The sequence below is a fragment of the Cottoperca gobio genome, chromosome 13 (assembly GCF_900634415.1).
Source record: "Cottoperca gobio chromosome 13, fCotGob3.1, whole genome shotgun sequence".
Lineage (NCBI taxonomy): Eukaryota > Metazoa > Chordata > Actinopteri > Perciformes > Bovichtidae > Cottoperca > Cottoperca gobio.
Window position 1 is genome coordinate 869,681 of NC_041367.1, and position 16,365 is coordinate 886,045.

Sequence of the window (16,365 nt, forward strand, 5' to 3'; positions counted from 1 at the left end):
TTCGGCTAGCTGCCTTTTTTTAAAATACATTTTTGGAAGTTGTCAGAATCTTAGAAGATAAGAATCTCCATTCTTACACGAATGGATCACTCTTTGTAAGTAAAGACAGAATCAGTCCGTTTGTTGGTCCATCTGACGCTTTAACATTCATCTGTTTAACTAACTGATCTTTAGTCCAGTACAGTTCAGGCACCTTTAAACCAGGGGTGGGGAACCTCCGGCCTCCAGGCCCTATACGGCCAACGAGACCATTTGATCTGGCCATTCGAGGTAATTCATAAACACACGCAAAATAATCCACTATAAAAAAAGAAGAAAACACTAGACAGCAATAGAATAAAACGGGTGACTGACTGTTTTTCCTGGCCATGGTCAGGGTCCTTGAACACAACACGAGCGGAACGTGTCATCACGTGGTCAAGTCATGTCAAACTTGAATATGAAACGAGACTTTGACGTCAGTGAACGCAACGTGGCGAATGTAAAACAGAGAAAGGTGGATGCGGAATTTTGCACTTTCCAGGAGAAATGGACAAAGAATTATTTCTGTGTGGAAGTTAAAGGCCAGTGTGCCGAGTTTGTGCGGACTTACTTGCGGTGATTAAAAATAATCTTGAGCGTCATTACAGTACAAGACATGTCATACTGCACGAGCTGAGAGGACGAGTGTTTGGATAAAGTTAACGCTCTTCGGTGGAGTTTGGCCCAACAAGCAGCTCTCTGCAGAGCGGAACATACAAACATGGACAGATAGAGAGGTAGACCCCCACACCAAGAACACACTGTTCCACCACTGCTGTGCAGTTATCACTGCCATGTGCAATACTCACTTTATTTATACCACTTGGTACTTATATTATGTTTTATTCTATTTAATTATTGTGTTCTGCCTTTTTACTTCATATGTTCTTCTGCTGTGACGAGATACATTTCCCCGTTGTGGGACTAATAAAGGATTTATAATAAAACAGAAGATACAGGATACAAAAGTTGATTTTTTGAATTTATGAAATAAAAGTGAAATGAATGGGCTGTGTCTTAAAAATGTTTGCAGAGGTTATGATAATATAATTAGTATGGCCCTCGAACGATGTTGTAAAAAATAAAATGGCCCTTGATAGGAAAAAGGTTCCCCCCCTGCTTTAAACTACATCAGCGCAGGTGTACAGGCATTAGTTACCCAGGTCTTGTCCGTGAGCTCGGTTGTTTCCGTTGATGAACAGCAGTGAGTATCCGCTGTACATCAGAGTAGATCCTGCAGGGCATTCTGGGATAAAGAGTTCCTGGCTGTGTCTGGTGAACAGGAAGCCATCGTTCTCTGGTGCTGCCCGGCAGGGACCCGATCGACCTGGAACACCTTTAGCACCAACCGGACCTCGTTGACCTGCGATACCTGTCAACACAGAGTTGGTTTCTCCGCTTATCGTAAGTGCAGACATCTGGATTCAGCTGAGTCAGCCTCTTTTTAAGAGTTAAATTCAAACACGTTTAAAGCACTTTCAAGGTACCTGAACCAAAAGACTCTCATAACGTAATCATCAAAATGTGGGAAAAATAAAGTTTACAGAATTCCTTTTTACCCATAATGTATATTGTCACTTTGTTTCTTCTACCAGCTGGTCATATTAACTCTGATTGTATGTTTTGATCAGGATTATTTAATGCTTAGCTAAATTCCAGAGTCGAGGATCAACAGAGGACTTATGGAGCTATGAATGAACAATAACTTAATGGTGTTAAAGAACAGTTTACATGTTTGCATATAACAGCGAATACAGTAAATCTGTATCTGTTCAACCAACAAAAAATATTCAGAAAGAATATTTACCTTAGAAAATATCATAGATTTCATTTCAAATATAAATAATGTTGGTGATTTTTTAGATGAAAGTTTATCTTGAAAATCAATCATTTTTCAAAGAGTATATTTAAATTATAGCATATAACTTTGAAAAAACAACAGTTAAAATCAAGTATTTAGGACTACTTCCACAACATTTAAAGTCCTTATAGTCTAAAGTCTGTAATATTTCTGAAGTTAGTTGTGTGGTTCTTACCTTTTGATCCATGGAATCCTTGATCTCCTTGGTCCCCTTTAAATCCAGGACGACCACCTTGTCCTCTTCTACCAGCCCTTCCTCCGATGCCCTTAAAACCTGACGACGAAAAACAGCATTTATGGTGTTTGTATCTAAAAGTGTATTTACGTCGCTCACACCCAAAGCCAGAAGATTCACAATATTATTCCAGACTCACCTGGACCTCCAGGTGTTCCTTGGGCCCCTGGGGATCCATTGTGTCCTGGGATTCCCAGGTCTCCAGCTGTGCCTTTATCTCCTGGCAGCAGCACCACGTCCCTGGATACGTCCTCCCCCCTCAGACCTGCAGTATTTAGTACTACAGTTGGTACTTATCAGGTGTGTAACAATCCATCGATCTGGATCGAATTATTGATTCAATGATCAACGATTAAATATCATCCATGCAAAGTGAAAACATTAATACATATCGGCGTCAGCGAGTGGTGCTAGCGGCGTAACGTTGACGACTGTGCAGTCGAGAGAGAAACAACACATGTGGTGTGAGTTAGAGTAACATCATAGCTGTGTTTATTTGTAGGTGAATACATTCGACAACCCCTCCAGACTCAGGTTAAGCTCCACCTACTGAATAAAGTGACGGGGGTTAGCCCCGCAGTTAGCAACAACTTGGCCCAGGTTCACTTAAGATGGACTGACCTTTAAGGTGGACCGGATATTCTCATTTTAGTGACAATCCGCTCACCAGCTATGACCAGCAACAGACATTCAACAACAGGAGGTCTACTTTTACTCTTTTTTTATTAAAAAGAATAGATTGTTTTTCCTTTAAATATATGGAAGTAATAGTCATTTTGTCCGGTGATATAAACGTGAGAGAATGTGTTAAAATGGGCACGTCTCATATCGTGGCAGACTTTGTGATATCGGCAAATATCGTATCGTCCAAAGAATCGAGAATCTTATCGTGATTAAACCCTACAGAGCAGTACACTGTAGTATTAGTAGTCAGTGGTACTGTGTCGCAGCAGTACGCAGGTGTGTGGCTGCTGACACTTTGCTGTGTGATGACACTGTGTTACCTCTCCTCCCTGTGGGTCCTGGAGGTCCTTGTGAGCCGTCGTTACCTGGTGGTCCGATCTCCCCCTTCATACCTGAAACACACATAAGGAGCCCAAAGTCCACAGAGCAACGCTGTTGTTAAACTGGCAAATAACACGTTCTCACTCACAACTTGTCACACGCGGACGCTTGGTTAGGACCCTTTTAACGCACTAGGTACCCCTTTAGTGTTATTTTCAACGTGCAGGGCTTTATACCACGTCACCTGACTTCCTCATTTGCTACTGTCATAATTACTACGGCCACTAGAGGCAGCCCAGCGCGTGCCACACTGACGCTCGAGGGGTATGTGGAGCATCAAGTTTGACGCGTAGGGCCACTGACCAAGCTTCACTTTACCTTCAGAAAACCAATGTGGCAGCAACAAAGCTTATCTTCCAAAAGTAATTATATACATATTTATTTATATATAGTCTCAGGGACGCTGACTCATGAATGTACATGTGGTTGGCACAGAATACACTTTGTTTGTTGCCATAATGGTCAGTACTGGTTATCTGACTGGAGTTCTTACCAACTGGTCCTGTGACACCAGTGTCTCCCATCAGGCCTTTGTGTCCCTGTGGGCCTGGTGGTCTGTCTTCACCCTGTCAACAACAACAACACTCACTTAGTTGTGTTGTGAGGATTTAATCAAACACTCATTTCCTTCTGTTTTCTGCTAAAAATGTTACATAATACTTTTAGAAAATACTTTTAATTTAAGATCATTGACTAGATACTTCAGATCTAAGATAAACTGGACACGGATTCAGTTGAGTTTATAACTATGGGATGTACAAACCGGCTCTCCCCGAGGGCCTGGGCCACCGGCGTAACCAGGTGGACCTGTCACACCTGTTGCTCCTTTAAATCCCTCCTCTCCTTTAAATCCAGGACCTGGAGGACCAGGAGGACCCCGATAGCCCGGCGGACCTACAGAGACAGAACTTGACATATTAGTTCACCAAAATTACATTTCATTAAAGTTAATTCAGTTGCTGTGTTCTTTTAACTTTTATTTAGTTCCACACATCATGTTATGTCTACTTACCTGTCTTTGTCTGAAGATGATGTATATTTGTCTGATTTATGTTGGCTCGGCACAGGCCAGAACTAAGAGGCAACAATACAAGTGTTTTCTGTTGGTCCACACCTACTGAACCAAAGTTTAAAAGAGACCTCAAGTGTACAGCCATGCTAACAGCATTCTGAGGCTGTATGTAGACTCAGTGGTGATTTAAAAAGTAAATGTTAACATCAAAGTACAGCTGAGGCCATCAGTAGTCACACTGAAATGCATTGCGACTCATCAGTGACGTGACCTGGACTCAGCAAGTGTTTCAGGTCTTTCAACATCAGATACCCTCATCTAGGAGACCCAGATCAGACCACAGGTTTCTTTTCTGATCCAGTGCCACAGAGCTGTCCATCACCTTCTCTGTCCTACCAGCTCCTGATACGTGGCCCTCTTCCTCTTGTGGGCATCCTCGGTCTGATCCTCTCAGGGTACAGAAAGCTCAAGCTTGGAGAAATTCTCTGAGGCTTCTGACAGTAGGACCTCATCAGGCCTCAGATGATGTTGGTGTCACTGAACTAGAGCTGCTCTAGATCTGCTCACCTGCTGTTACTCTTGTGAAAGCCATAATACCTAAGTGAGTGGAGATGCTGAACCTCCGCCAATAGTCAACCAAAGAATTGGACTAATTGAAATGTTGACCTGAGAATGGCGCTATATGAAAAAAATGTTTAAAAAAAACATTACTAATTCTACTGCTCTGCCTATAAATAACTTAAAATCCCCTTCTTCAAGGTTGTGTTGCAATGTTTCAAATGTGGGCTCTTCTTTTGGGCATGTATTTCTACGCAATCCCTCCAAACTGTCTAGTTGGTTTGTGTCCAACGCACAGAAAGAAGGTGTCTTACAAACTGTGGTTAAAACCCCCAATTGAGAGGCATATTCCTGATGCGCTCAACGTATCTCCTCACCTTTGGGTCCTCGTCCTCCGTGGATTCCTTTTTCTCCTTTGCCTCCTTCAGTGCAGACTCCCTCCTTGCCAGGGCAACCAGAAGGACCATGAGGTCCAGCAGGACCAGGACAACCTGGGTTTCCCCCAGGACCAGGGGGGCCAGGTGGACCACAGACACCAGGAGGACCATTCTCTCCAATGCAACCTGAGGAGACCAGAGGAGGAAGAGATTATGTGTTTTATTGCCTCTTCTTTAATTCTGACTGAAAACTTAACTCTTTATCACACATAAGGACTCACCAGGTGGACCTGTCTTCCCCTCTGGGCCCCGGGATCCGATTCCAGGAGCTGGGAAAAGAAAACCAACCAATCAGAGATCCAAACCACCACAAGGCTGGGTTATAAACTGAATCTGAAACCAGAATAAAGCAGGTGAATAATCATACAGACTCAGTTTCATTACATCGCGTCTCCTACCTCCCATAGCTCCTTTCTCTCCAGGAGGACCAGGTATCCCGTCCTGTCCCTGGTTTCCTCTGGAACCAGCTGGACCAGGATCTCCAGGAGACCCCTTGTTACCTGAAAATTAAGATATAATTAACCCACTAAGAGGACACTTTTGTCTTTAGACCCGTATCAGTGTTGTTGCAGTAGTACTGTAGTACTGCAGACGGCATTAATACTACTGTAACTCTGGTTTATGTACCTGTGAGGCCTGTGGGTCCTGAAGGGCCATTTTTCCCTGGAGGACCATGACAACCCTTTTCACCAGGAGTCCCAGGAGGACCTGAGATAGACAGTCAGAGAGACAGAAAAGTTAATGGAGGCTTTTATTTAGCTTGTGGAAGGTGTGATAGTTTATGCTGACTCTTCCCCCTCTTGGCCTTACGGAGCTTTGAATGAGATTCTGCTCATTGTTTATCTCTCTGGACTACAACCAAAAAGTCAAGTTTAATATAGCCCAATATTGCAAAGCATGGCTCAAAGAGCTATCAATTTATTACAAAACAGCAATTAGCAACATTTGCAAAACGTGAGGAAAACCACATACACATACAATAAAAACAGTAGCAGTATTACCAAAATATACAAAAATACAGATGTGTAAAATGGATAATTATAGTTTAGTATTTTACTTTACTGTTCTGGTTCACTCTCATGGCTCATTTGCCAATAGAAAGCTGTAAAAACCACCGCACACTACCTGCACAATAGTATAAACTGAAGATATGTGATGTAAAAACTTTATAAACTGCAGATATATGATGTATAATCTGTAATGAATTATACCTCTGCATCCCGGGAGTCCAGAAAGGCCTTTGGGGCCACAGGGGCCACTATCTCCTGGAGGACCAAAGTTTCCACTGTCCCCTGGTTGCCCCTTTGTTCCTGATGATCCTGAACATCCTCGATTCCCCTGAGAGGAGAAGACACTTTATTGTTGTTTCAATTTAAATGTGTCTTTTAAGAAACTTTAAAACTAAAACAGAAGATATATCCAGGTCAGGAATAAATAAATATGTTAAATATCTTCAAATGAGTCAAATACATATAAAACAGAAAGCATCCTAAACAAACATAGGGGAGAAAAGATTGGGGAAACCTGGCAACAAAAAGCAGGATGTCATCTGCATACAAGGATATCAGGTTAGGTGTTGAAGCACCTTAAAATTAATTTATTATAAGACATCCCATAAATATTAACAATCCACCCAATTGCATGCCTTTTATGCAACAAATTATACCAGTTGGACCTCTAGTTTGACAGCGCAAATTTAAATCTGATGGACCTGATACTTTTGACGGAATTCACAACAGTTATAGATTAATAGTAAATGATTCCTCTGTAAATAACATTTTGGTAATTATGTTATCTGTTAAATATTGTTTTATTCACTTTATAAATTTGCATTCTGAATGGGATTTACCTGGTTAAAAAAATTAAATAATCAGTTCTCTTGATAGATTGTGGCGTTATTTGTTGAGCTGGCACTAATGATAAACGGTTTGTCATTATCTGTGTTTCTGATACCTTTTCTCCTGGAAATCCTTTAGATCCTGGTCCAGGTGGACTTGGTTCTCCTTTAGCACCCTTAAGTCCTCCTTGTCCTGGTATTCCATCTGATCCAGGTTCCCCACAAGGCCCTGCACAACCTTTACCCCCTTTAAAACCTGGACAGAAAACACCAGGAGATCTTAGAAAAGCAGAGCGACGGAGATCATCCCAGAAAGTTAAAGTTTGTCTTCCAGAGAGTTAATGTTGATATTTTAGAAGTATGCAGTCTGTTTCAGAGAGTTAAAGTTGTTCCTTTTTCAAGCTTTTGTGTTGCTGCAGTTTCATTTAATGTTATGAAAGCCATTGTATTGTTCCAGACATTTACATTTAGCATTTTAATGATGTTATTTATTTAAGAACTTGTAAGGAATGGTAAGAATCTTAAGCAGGTCTATTAGTTTCAAACCACTGGAACTGATCAACAAACCAATCAGTCCCTGTAGATACAGATCATATTTGTGATGAGATAGTAAAATCCTCTTATAATAATAAAAATAATGTTTGTAGTGACACAGTTTATGCTGTGGGGGTCGTTACCTGGCTTCCCCATCTCTCCTTGGTTACCGTTGAGTCCACAAGGACCAGGAGGACCTTTCTCTCCATCTCTGCCTGTATCTCCAGAAAGTCCTGACAGACACACACATTCACCAAATGTAAATTTATAATTTTATAGTCATGCAAAATCACATAAACGTGATCACTCAGGATTTTCACTTTTACTTTAACTGCCATATAAAGTGAATATTTTTAGTGGACAAACAAACTGTATTTTCAGTTAGTCACGTTTACCCTGCGGCCCGCCATTTCCAGGTCGACCATTGATGCCGTCGAGGCCCTGTGGCCCAAGGAGGCCCCTGTCTCCCTTTGTACCAGTGAGACCTGTTGGCCCTGAGAGTGATACAGGAAGCAGACGGACAGGTCACAGACAGGTAGAACAACACACCTGGGCTGTTGTCAAATAGTCAAAAAGATTATGTCCAACGTCTTTTCATAACCACTTTACCTTGACCTCGATGGAAATGTAATCAGGAAAGATTTGAAGAAAAATTCATAAGGACTTAGGACTGCACTTATACTAGACTATGTATTTATGCGACGGCGGATGTTATTGACATGCGTCTGCCATGTTGAAACTAATTTCCGAATATGGAATGCTAAAAGCAAATCATAGACACTTCACCTTGTGTGTTCTTCCTGTGTTGTTTCATGCAGTATATATAAACAAGGAGAACCCGTTAAAACATATAACTTCATAACCAAGGTTGGAGTTTAAATAAAAAGATAATTATAAGCTTCCAGTCACATAAGTGAAAGGAAGTGGTAGACACATTGAGAATGGTTGCTTACCCTCACCCTGCTGTCCAGTCCTGTCTCAGTTATGAACCCTCCTAAATAAAAAAGACTATTCAACTGAATATTTATTTAGAAGGTGGAGCCCAAATGACTCATAGCAGTAGTTTCCCACTTGTTCTTTATTTGACGTACCCCTACAACTACAACATTTTTACAGTTTCTGTACAGTGTATCAGTGAGCTTTATAGGTGTATTTCATTACTTTTGGAAAGAGCCAGGCTAGCTGCCAATGTGAAAGTGCTTTATAGCTGCATTATTTCTGGTATCCAGCATGAGGTGACTACAGTAGGTGCAAAAAGAAGTCCGATTGAGAAGTAGGGTCATTTTCTCATAGACTTCTATACACTTGATTTATTACCTCAGTTAACATTTTCCTGACGAGTTTATGTTCTCAATCTCTAGTTTTAAGTCTTCCTTTTTGTAAATTATTGTCCCTTTTAAGAGTAAAATAGATGATAAAGGACTACAGCGACCTGTAAATCTGGATAGAGAAGTAGTAATGTGTATCCCTCCCCAGTTACACACTCGTCCAAATATGGTCACTTCTGGCTCCAAAAAAACAATATTGTGACGGCCAAAGTCGAGGCTTCAAATCAGTAATCCACAAACCATCGGGTGACACCACAGGGGCTTTGTGCACTTTTACAAAGTCTATATGCCCAAAACAGTTCCTGACAGTACTAATACTTTCACACAGAACTGATTAGAATAGAGTACCCGGGACTCCAGAATCTCCAGGATCTCCATACATCTCCACAGCTGTCTGAAATCCTTTTGGTCCAGTTTCTCCTCGGTTCCCCTGAGGCCCCAGAGGCCCCTGAGAACCCCTGACCCCGTCAACACCCCTCTGACCTGACAGACAGAGGAACAGGTCATATACAGTTAAAGCCAGGCCAAACTGATTGATTGATTGATTGACTGACTGATTGATTGATTGATAGATGAAACCTTTCGGTCCTGGTCGTCCATTCTCTCCTCGTTTTCCATCATCCCCTGGACTTCCAAGAACTCCTGGAGGACCCATGTCCCCTCTGATGCCTAATACACATGTACTTGTGAGGACACTGCATTGATTTATATAAACAAGTTGGATGGATTTTGATTGGCCACGCCTCCTTACCTGTGGTTCCTGGCTCCCCATTGGTCCCTCTCAGGCCCTTCAGTCCAACTTCTCCTACTGGCCCTGGAGCTCCATCAAACCCTGGGGCCCCAAAAGGCCCCTGAGGCCCCGGGGGTCCCAAGCCTGGCCGGCCGGGGTCACCCTGCGCACCCTTTGGGCCCCGTGTCCCTGAAAGACAAGATACCTGTTAGACTGAGAGACAAGTGAGTTTTCTTATTGTGGTTTTAGTTTATATGATCAACAAACTTTCTGCTCAGGAAATAAAGGGACTGATTCATAACTTTACAGGAAAGCTCAAATATTTTTTGGAATCCAGCTTGTTAGCTGTTTTCCAAGTTAGATGAGAAGGTAGATGTAGGTGTATAGGGACACAAACTCTGCTGTTACCAGCTTGTAGAGATTACCTGTGAATCCAAGGATGCCCATTTGTCCCTGCTCTCCTTCAGGTCCCGGAGTTCCAGCTAAACACAGTCCAACAGAACCAACCGTACCAGGTACACCATCCAGACCACTACGACCTGAGAGACACTTCAGTTCAATAAAGTTCACTTTTGGGTGTTTTTAAACCTCAGGTTCATCAAATATAGAAATTAATAGATTCGAGACCTTTGGGTCCGGGAGGTCCGTCTTGTCCTGGAGGTCCTGGAACTCCATCTGATTCCTGTGGTCCAGGGTTTCCTTGAGGCCCCACAGAACCATCTTCCCCCTGGGGACCTGACTGACCCTGCTGACCTGGAAAACCGATACCGCCGTCCCCCTGTGACGACAGACACCAATGTGAAAGTGAGTAAACCACCACAGGATGAGAAATACTCTCATTACAGGTCATTTAGCAGACGCTCTTATCGACTTATCGACTTACAGTGAACTAACTACAGGGACCGTCCCCCTGGAGCAACTCGGGGTTAAGTACCTTGCTCAGGTGTACAATTGTGGCAGCCGTGGTATTTAACTTACAACCATCTGGTGTTTTGTTTGGAAATTGTACCACTAGACCACTAGGCTATCACCACCCCACTCAACTTGACTTCTGTTTACATCCAGCTGTAAGGAACTTTTATAAATTGTTTCAGTACTTGCTGTATATGATGTACATACATTTGTGAATCCGCAAATACGAGTATCTGTCAAATTCTATGTGTTCTGTCTGAACCTTTACTTTCTTTATGTTGAGGACTTCCTGTCTGTACCAGTCCACATTACCTTGGGGCCCGGCATCCCTGGGGGGCCTGATGGACCTGCACGTCCCTTGATACCAAAACTTGGTAAACCTGGAGCTCCTGGAGGGCCCTTAAGTCCTGAGCCAGACAAAAACAATGTATTTCTGTTCTGTAAACTCTTTTAAACCCTCATCTGACTGTTTTAATCAACACCGTTCATAAACCTGACCTTTGACCCCGGGAAAACCTGGAGGCCCCTGGACTGAAAATCCTTCATCTCCTCTTTCTCCCTTTGGACCAACAGATCCTGGATAGCCTGGAAATCCTGTCACGCCTGAGACCAGCAGAGACAACAGGCAAGTCAGAAATTAAATGTTTGGGGTCTTTTCAAAAATGTTGTAGTTTTCTTAAATCTGCTTTTCACACATTTCTAAAAGAATCAGAACAATAAAAGTCCAAAATAAGGACGACACACAAAGTAGCTCAACCTGTCTCACCTTCAGGTCCCGGGTTTCCAGATAAACCTTTCTCTCCTTTCTGTCCTGGATCTCCTGGAGAGGTTCTGATTTCACCTGGAGAACCTTTTTCACCTGAATGAACAAACAGACAGACAGAGTTGTTGTTAATGTGTGTTCTGGGTCCGAATTACACTGGGAGTCGGCCTAGATCTAGAACCATTTCTCAGCTCAGCTGCCTGATCGGCCACATTGTTTTACAGCCTATAATAGTGGAGACCTTGCATATATTATTTACCCCAAATAAAATGTGAACTGTTGTAATCAAGTTGAGATTCTGATCCTTCATTATGTAGATGACATGATTGTGTACAAATAGGTTTTAGTCTACCCTCACTTTGAGTCATGTGCATTATCAATTAAAGTTTAACTTTATAACTATTGATGTTGTTGGTTCTGACATAATTGTCTTTATTATAAACAATATTGTGAGGACATCAGTTTGAGTTCTCTTCTGCGTCCAACACAAAGTCTCAGAAATGATTCAGTTTTTGTCAAATCAATCTCTTAATAAGCTTTAAGTTATCAAGCACTCACAAAATGTATCTTGCTCCTCTGTAGTTCTAACAAATATCAGCACAGACTGGAAGTATCTCACAAGAAAGAAAGTTAATTAAATTATTTTACTCCTATTGCTAAAACTAGACCCAACACTGCATCACTCTGAGAATTTGTGGCTTCCCTCAGACTTTTGATAAACCTGGGTTTGACCCCCCTGCACTCTCACCTGGTTTTCCAGGATCCCCTCGCTGTCCCAGGACTCCAACATTGCCTTTAGGACCTGGATGTCCTGGATCCCCAATTCCAGGTGGTCCTGGAGGTCCCATCTGACCTGTTAATCCTCTTGCACCAGTCTCACCAAGCGGGCCCCTTTCACCTTTTGTCCCCAGAGGCCCCTGAGAGCAGGATTAGCAGGATTAACAACATCATCTAAATATCACTAAATTATCCTCTCTTGTCTCAGACACAGGATGGATGATCTGTTGCCATCCAGAGTCGCCATGTGAAGATCATAAAATATTTTAATGTTGGCTCCATCTGGTGGTGAAATCAATTATGATACTCATAAAATGAAACTCACCATCACTTTGAAGGTCAAAATCTTGAATGTGTAACTTTCAGATTTACACTTTTGTAGGTTTATAGAAAAACAACAGTAGAGTGCCTATATGAATATTAAAATAGTGTTTTTCCTTTCTGGGGTGCATAACGATGCAAATAACCCAGTATAACATTCAAATAAATAAACAGGGCACACATTATAATATTGAGAGTATTTTAAGAGACAATCTTAACTTTAAAAGATGCCATATCATTTAAAATCTTTGCTGATTCATTATTCCATCTGTGTAAGGTTATTAGGCCTAACAACAGGCCACAGAATTAAACATTAAATTAAACATATTCTTATATAGATAAGTAAAAATCACAACTAAATCCAGTTTAAAACAGAAGAAGTCACGTGAACCCTGTTATCTTTGTGTTTCAGGTCTGAGGTACCTGATGAATCTGATACTCACAGGATTTCCTTTCTGTCCCAGAACACCTTTTGGTCCTGTAAATCCTCGAGATCCATCTGTCCCTTCGAAACCTGGTGGTCCCGGTGCCCCTCCACCCCCGTCCTCACCCTTCTGCCCCACCCTCTGCATGATCCCAGGGTCACCAACAGGTCCTGGGGAACCCGGGAGGCCGGGGATACCAAAGGGGCCCTAAATACAGAACAACACACAGAGAGACAATGTTACCAAAGTTACTAGTTAATCTAAATCTCCGATCAGAAAGCCTTCTATCACAATCTCTTGCTTCTTAAAGTTGCATATACTTAAGCCGGTTACTGATTAGTCTCTAAGTATGCAGCACTGTTTTGTCAACTCAACACTGAGAATGAAGCGGAGCTGGATACTAATGTTGTGCTGAACAGAAGGACTAGCTGAGGTATGATTGAGGCAGGCTGAGATCCACGCTGAGACCGTTGACCAGATTGAGCTGGGTATCATCAGCATAGTAGTGGTAAGCAAACCATGCGAGCGGATAATCACATGAGAAGTTGTTTTGACAGAAGAGTATGGGGACCAAGCACAGATCCTTGTGGTACAGTGTAAAGAAAGTGACATTTGGACTCCTTGCAATGCCACTTTGAATGATTGCTCTGTGAGGAAGGACTCAAACCAGAGTAATGCCCTAGTTTCGGATAGGCTGAATATGATAGGGTGGCTTGTCCTATGTTTGGAGTGCAAAGAAAAAAGCTTTATATACTTCATAGCTTTTACAGCTTTCCCCAAAATACGCATCACAATTAGAGTGCCGTGACTGAGTCAGTCCCCCAAAATCTACGGTTATTCTCTGTGATAGAAGAGTTTATGGAGGTTATAGGTGAGCTCACCTGTGGACCAGGTGGTCCTCCAACACTTTTTACCCCTTTTTGACCTTTGGGTCCTGGAAAACCGACTGATCCTGGAAATACAATGACATCACAAAGACAGACAGGTGAGTTTTACCTACTCGCCACGTTAACACTGAATATGACTCTGGATCAGATCCTGCTGTCTCATGTTCTTGTCTGAAGTTCTGATGACGGGTTCAAAGTGAGATTATTCTCTAAAAAGGTTATTACTAACTTTACAGTGAAAGTTAAGGTATTTAATTTATTTTCTATCTTAACATGGTGTTGTCAACATTTTATAATTCCTATTATCTTCATATTGTGTCCTCTCTTTGAGACAACTCTTAGGAAATTAAATAACATACTGACGTCTAGCTGTTACTCTGTCAATCACTGGATCAATAACTAAAATAATCTGAGTGAAAAAGATAACTGATTCAGGTGTTGATCTTACCTGTCACCCCATTTTCACCTGGCTCTCCTGGTTTGCCTGGAGGTCCGGGGGGACCAGGAACAAGGTTACAGACCGAGCACACCGCCCCCTTCTCACCTGACAAACAAAAATCAATGAATTATGCAAAACACCCCAATTTAATAAATATCAGAAATCTTTTTCTTTCTTTCTTAAAAATCTCTTCTAAAATTCCACTGGAAATATGTTGTTTTGACCCTGAGAGAAGACCAGGCCCAGGTCAGACTAGTATATTGTATTACAAGTATTATCATGTCATGTGACATCACAACTTTCTCTTCCTCTCACCCGCTCGTCCTTCCTCCCCTCTGATTCCAGGAAAACCCATCGGGCCTTTTAAACCTTTGGCTCCTGGAAGACCAACGTCTCCCAGCAGAAAATCTGACATAAAGAAGACAAAAATGAAATCAGACAGATTTGGAGTTGTTGGCAGGTGGATTTTTGTTTCTTTTGGTGCCGATCCCCCCTGCTTCCAGTCTTTGTGCTAAGCTAGGCTAACTACATCTTCTCATTCGACTCTTTCCCAAAACTTAACCAAGAGCTGTGAGAGTCTAAAGATAGCTAGAAAATAAAATTCACAATGCTACGAGCAGATACGTTCAGTATAAACATTTTGTGACTTGTCAGATACATTAATTAACAACTTAATTGTTATTAAATAACATAATCCGGTTAGCAATACATGTCCTTCAAAATCATTGGGCAATTTTTTAAATCTAAATATGGTTTATTAGAAATCAGAGGCTCCAGGATGCTTCCTTGAGGTACTCCATAACTTATTTAAGACAAGAACAAGATGGTTTACTTAAATGTTGATCTGTGTTGACAAGGGAACCTTTGTATTCTTACTCCTTATAATGTTTAATATCATTATTTGTTAATCTACTTTTTACTATTTGACTATTTGTCTTTTGCCTTATCCGGCATCTTATTTTCACTACTGAATACTATTATACTGCTTCCGCACTTAAGTGTATATTTTGTATTTCCGGATTTCACATTAGAGGAAATGTTTTACAGATACTTGTTGTCCACATTGTGAGGAATTCTTTACTTTACAGTTTTCTGATGATGATAAACTCTTGCATTAAACCAAGTGTAAGACTACAGACAAGTCAAGTCGTTTCTAAATCACAGATTTATCAGAACGTTTTTTACAATCTGTGCAAAATATGACAAAATATTAAAATAGAAAATGTGTTAAAAATGTCCGAGTCTGAGTGTAAATGTGTTTAGAGTGAAGACAAGTAGAAACATCTACGTCCCTCCATCACCTGGTATTCCTGGTTCTCCTGGTTCTCCTTCAACTCCACGACCTCCTGGTACTCCAGTTTGTCCTGGGGGCCCGACGATGAGCGTCCCTGGCTCTCCTGATTCTCCTTTGGGTCCAGTTGAGCCAGGTGGCCCCTGGTGGCCCGGTGGACCAGTGGAAGCCACACCTCAAGAGAAGAAGAACAGTCTTCAGTGTAGGATGTTACCAAACACATGTAGCTAATCATATTATCACAAAGTATGGTCCCAAAACCAAGATGGCGACGGCCAAAATGCCAAATTCAAAGCTTCAAAACGGTAGTCCACAAACCAATAAGTGACGTCACTTTGACCACGTCTATGTATCTACTTAATACTGTCTGATCTGATAATCGATTGGTATCTCATCATTAACCCATACGACAGTAAATGACAGAGTAGGTGGAGTTTACCTGGCTCTCCCTGCAGTCCAGGAAAACCAATGAGTCCTGAAAGAAAGCAGAAAAGAAGGATGAAACCATCATCAATATTAAATGATCAGATCATGTGACTGCTAGGTTTTTAAACACTGTATCAGAGTGATGCTGTGCAGCTGATTGAATATAAATCTTCTCCAAAAATACAAACTGAACCATAACACAGATATTTGTTTTGTCAGATTTGGTACAAAACCCTCTGTGTAATTGTAAAATAAATGTTTTCATTTTGTTTGTAAACAAACGTATGATAAACTAATGTTTACATGGACGAATTCATGTATGGTAGACAATCCATAAAATTGTATTTCATTGGTTTTTATGATCTTTGTAATTCATTTATCCTGAATTTTGTGTCTGGACTGTTTAGGATAAAAAGTTAAATGAACAATTTCTATTATAATAAGACGTAGGTAAATCTCTGAACATCGCGCTTTTGTTATTCTATCGAAAAATAGTTTAGTCTCAC

General features: G+C 41.4%; 1 protein-coding gene across 3 annotated transcripts in view; it reads right to left on the reverse strand.

Moving 5' to 3' along the window:
• col4a3 (collagen, type IV, alpha 3) overlaps window positions 1–16,365 on the reverse strand; it is a 45,602-nt gene that overhangs the window by 14,257 nt on the left and 14,980 nt on the right. For all 3 annotated transcript variants that reach the window (XM_029447079.1, XM_029447078.1, XM_029447077.1), the window contains 29 exons: window positions 15,873–15,908; window positions 15,444–15,608; window positions 14,458–14,550; window positions 14,152–14,247; window positions 13,698–13,768; window positions 12,835–13,023; window positions 12,042–12,210; window positions 11,297–11,389; window positions 11,029–11,133; window positions 10,843–10,937; window positions 10,246–10,396; window positions 10,044–10,157; window positions 9,640–9,807; window positions 9,468–9,557; window positions 9,237–9,371; window positions 7,956–8,054; window positions 7,704–7,793; window positions 7,143–7,282; window positions 6,401–6,527; window positions 5,817–5,897; window positions 5,588–5,689; window positions 5,411–5,458; window positions 5,130–5,315; window positions 3,946–4,076; window positions 3,676–3,748; window positions 3,122–3,193; window positions 2,257–2,382; window positions 2,058–2,156; window positions 1,181–1,393 (listed from right to left, as the gene is read on the reverse strand). In XM_029447079.1, coding sequence (XP_029302939.1) covers window positions 1,181–1,393; window positions 2,058–2,156; window positions 2,257–2,382; window positions 3,122–3,193; window positions 3,676–3,748; window positions 3,946–4,076; window positions 5,130–5,315; window positions 5,411–5,458; window positions 5,588–5,689; window positions 5,817–5,897; window positions 6,401–6,527; window positions 7,143–7,282; window positions 7,704–7,793; window positions 7,956–8,054; window positions 9,237–9,371; window positions 9,468–9,557; window positions 9,640–9,807; window positions 10,044–10,157; window positions 10,246–10,396; window positions 10,843–10,937; window positions 11,029–11,133; window positions 11,297–11,389; window positions 12,042–12,210; window positions 12,835–13,023; window positions 13,698–13,768; window positions 14,152–14,247; window positions 14,458–14,550; window positions 15,444–15,608; window positions 15,873–15,908 — 3,357 coding nt within the window. The remainder of the gene's footprint in view (window positions 1–1,180; window positions 1,394–2,057; window positions 2,157–2,256; window positions 2,383–3,121; window positions 3,194–3,675; window positions 3,749–3,945; window positions 4,077–5,129; window positions 5,316–5,410; window positions 5,459–5,587; window positions 5,690–5,816; window positions 5,898–6,400; window positions 6,528–7,142; window positions 7,283–7,703; window positions 7,794–7,955; window positions 8,055–9,236; window positions 9,372–9,467; window positions 9,558–9,639; window positions 9,808–10,043; window positions 10,158–10,245; window positions 10,397–10,842; window positions 10,938–11,028; window positions 11,134–11,296; window positions 11,390–12,041; window positions 12,211–12,834; window positions 13,024–13,697; window positions 13,769–14,151; window positions 14,248–14,457; window positions 14,551–15,443; window positions 15,609–15,872; window positions 15,909–16,365) is intronic.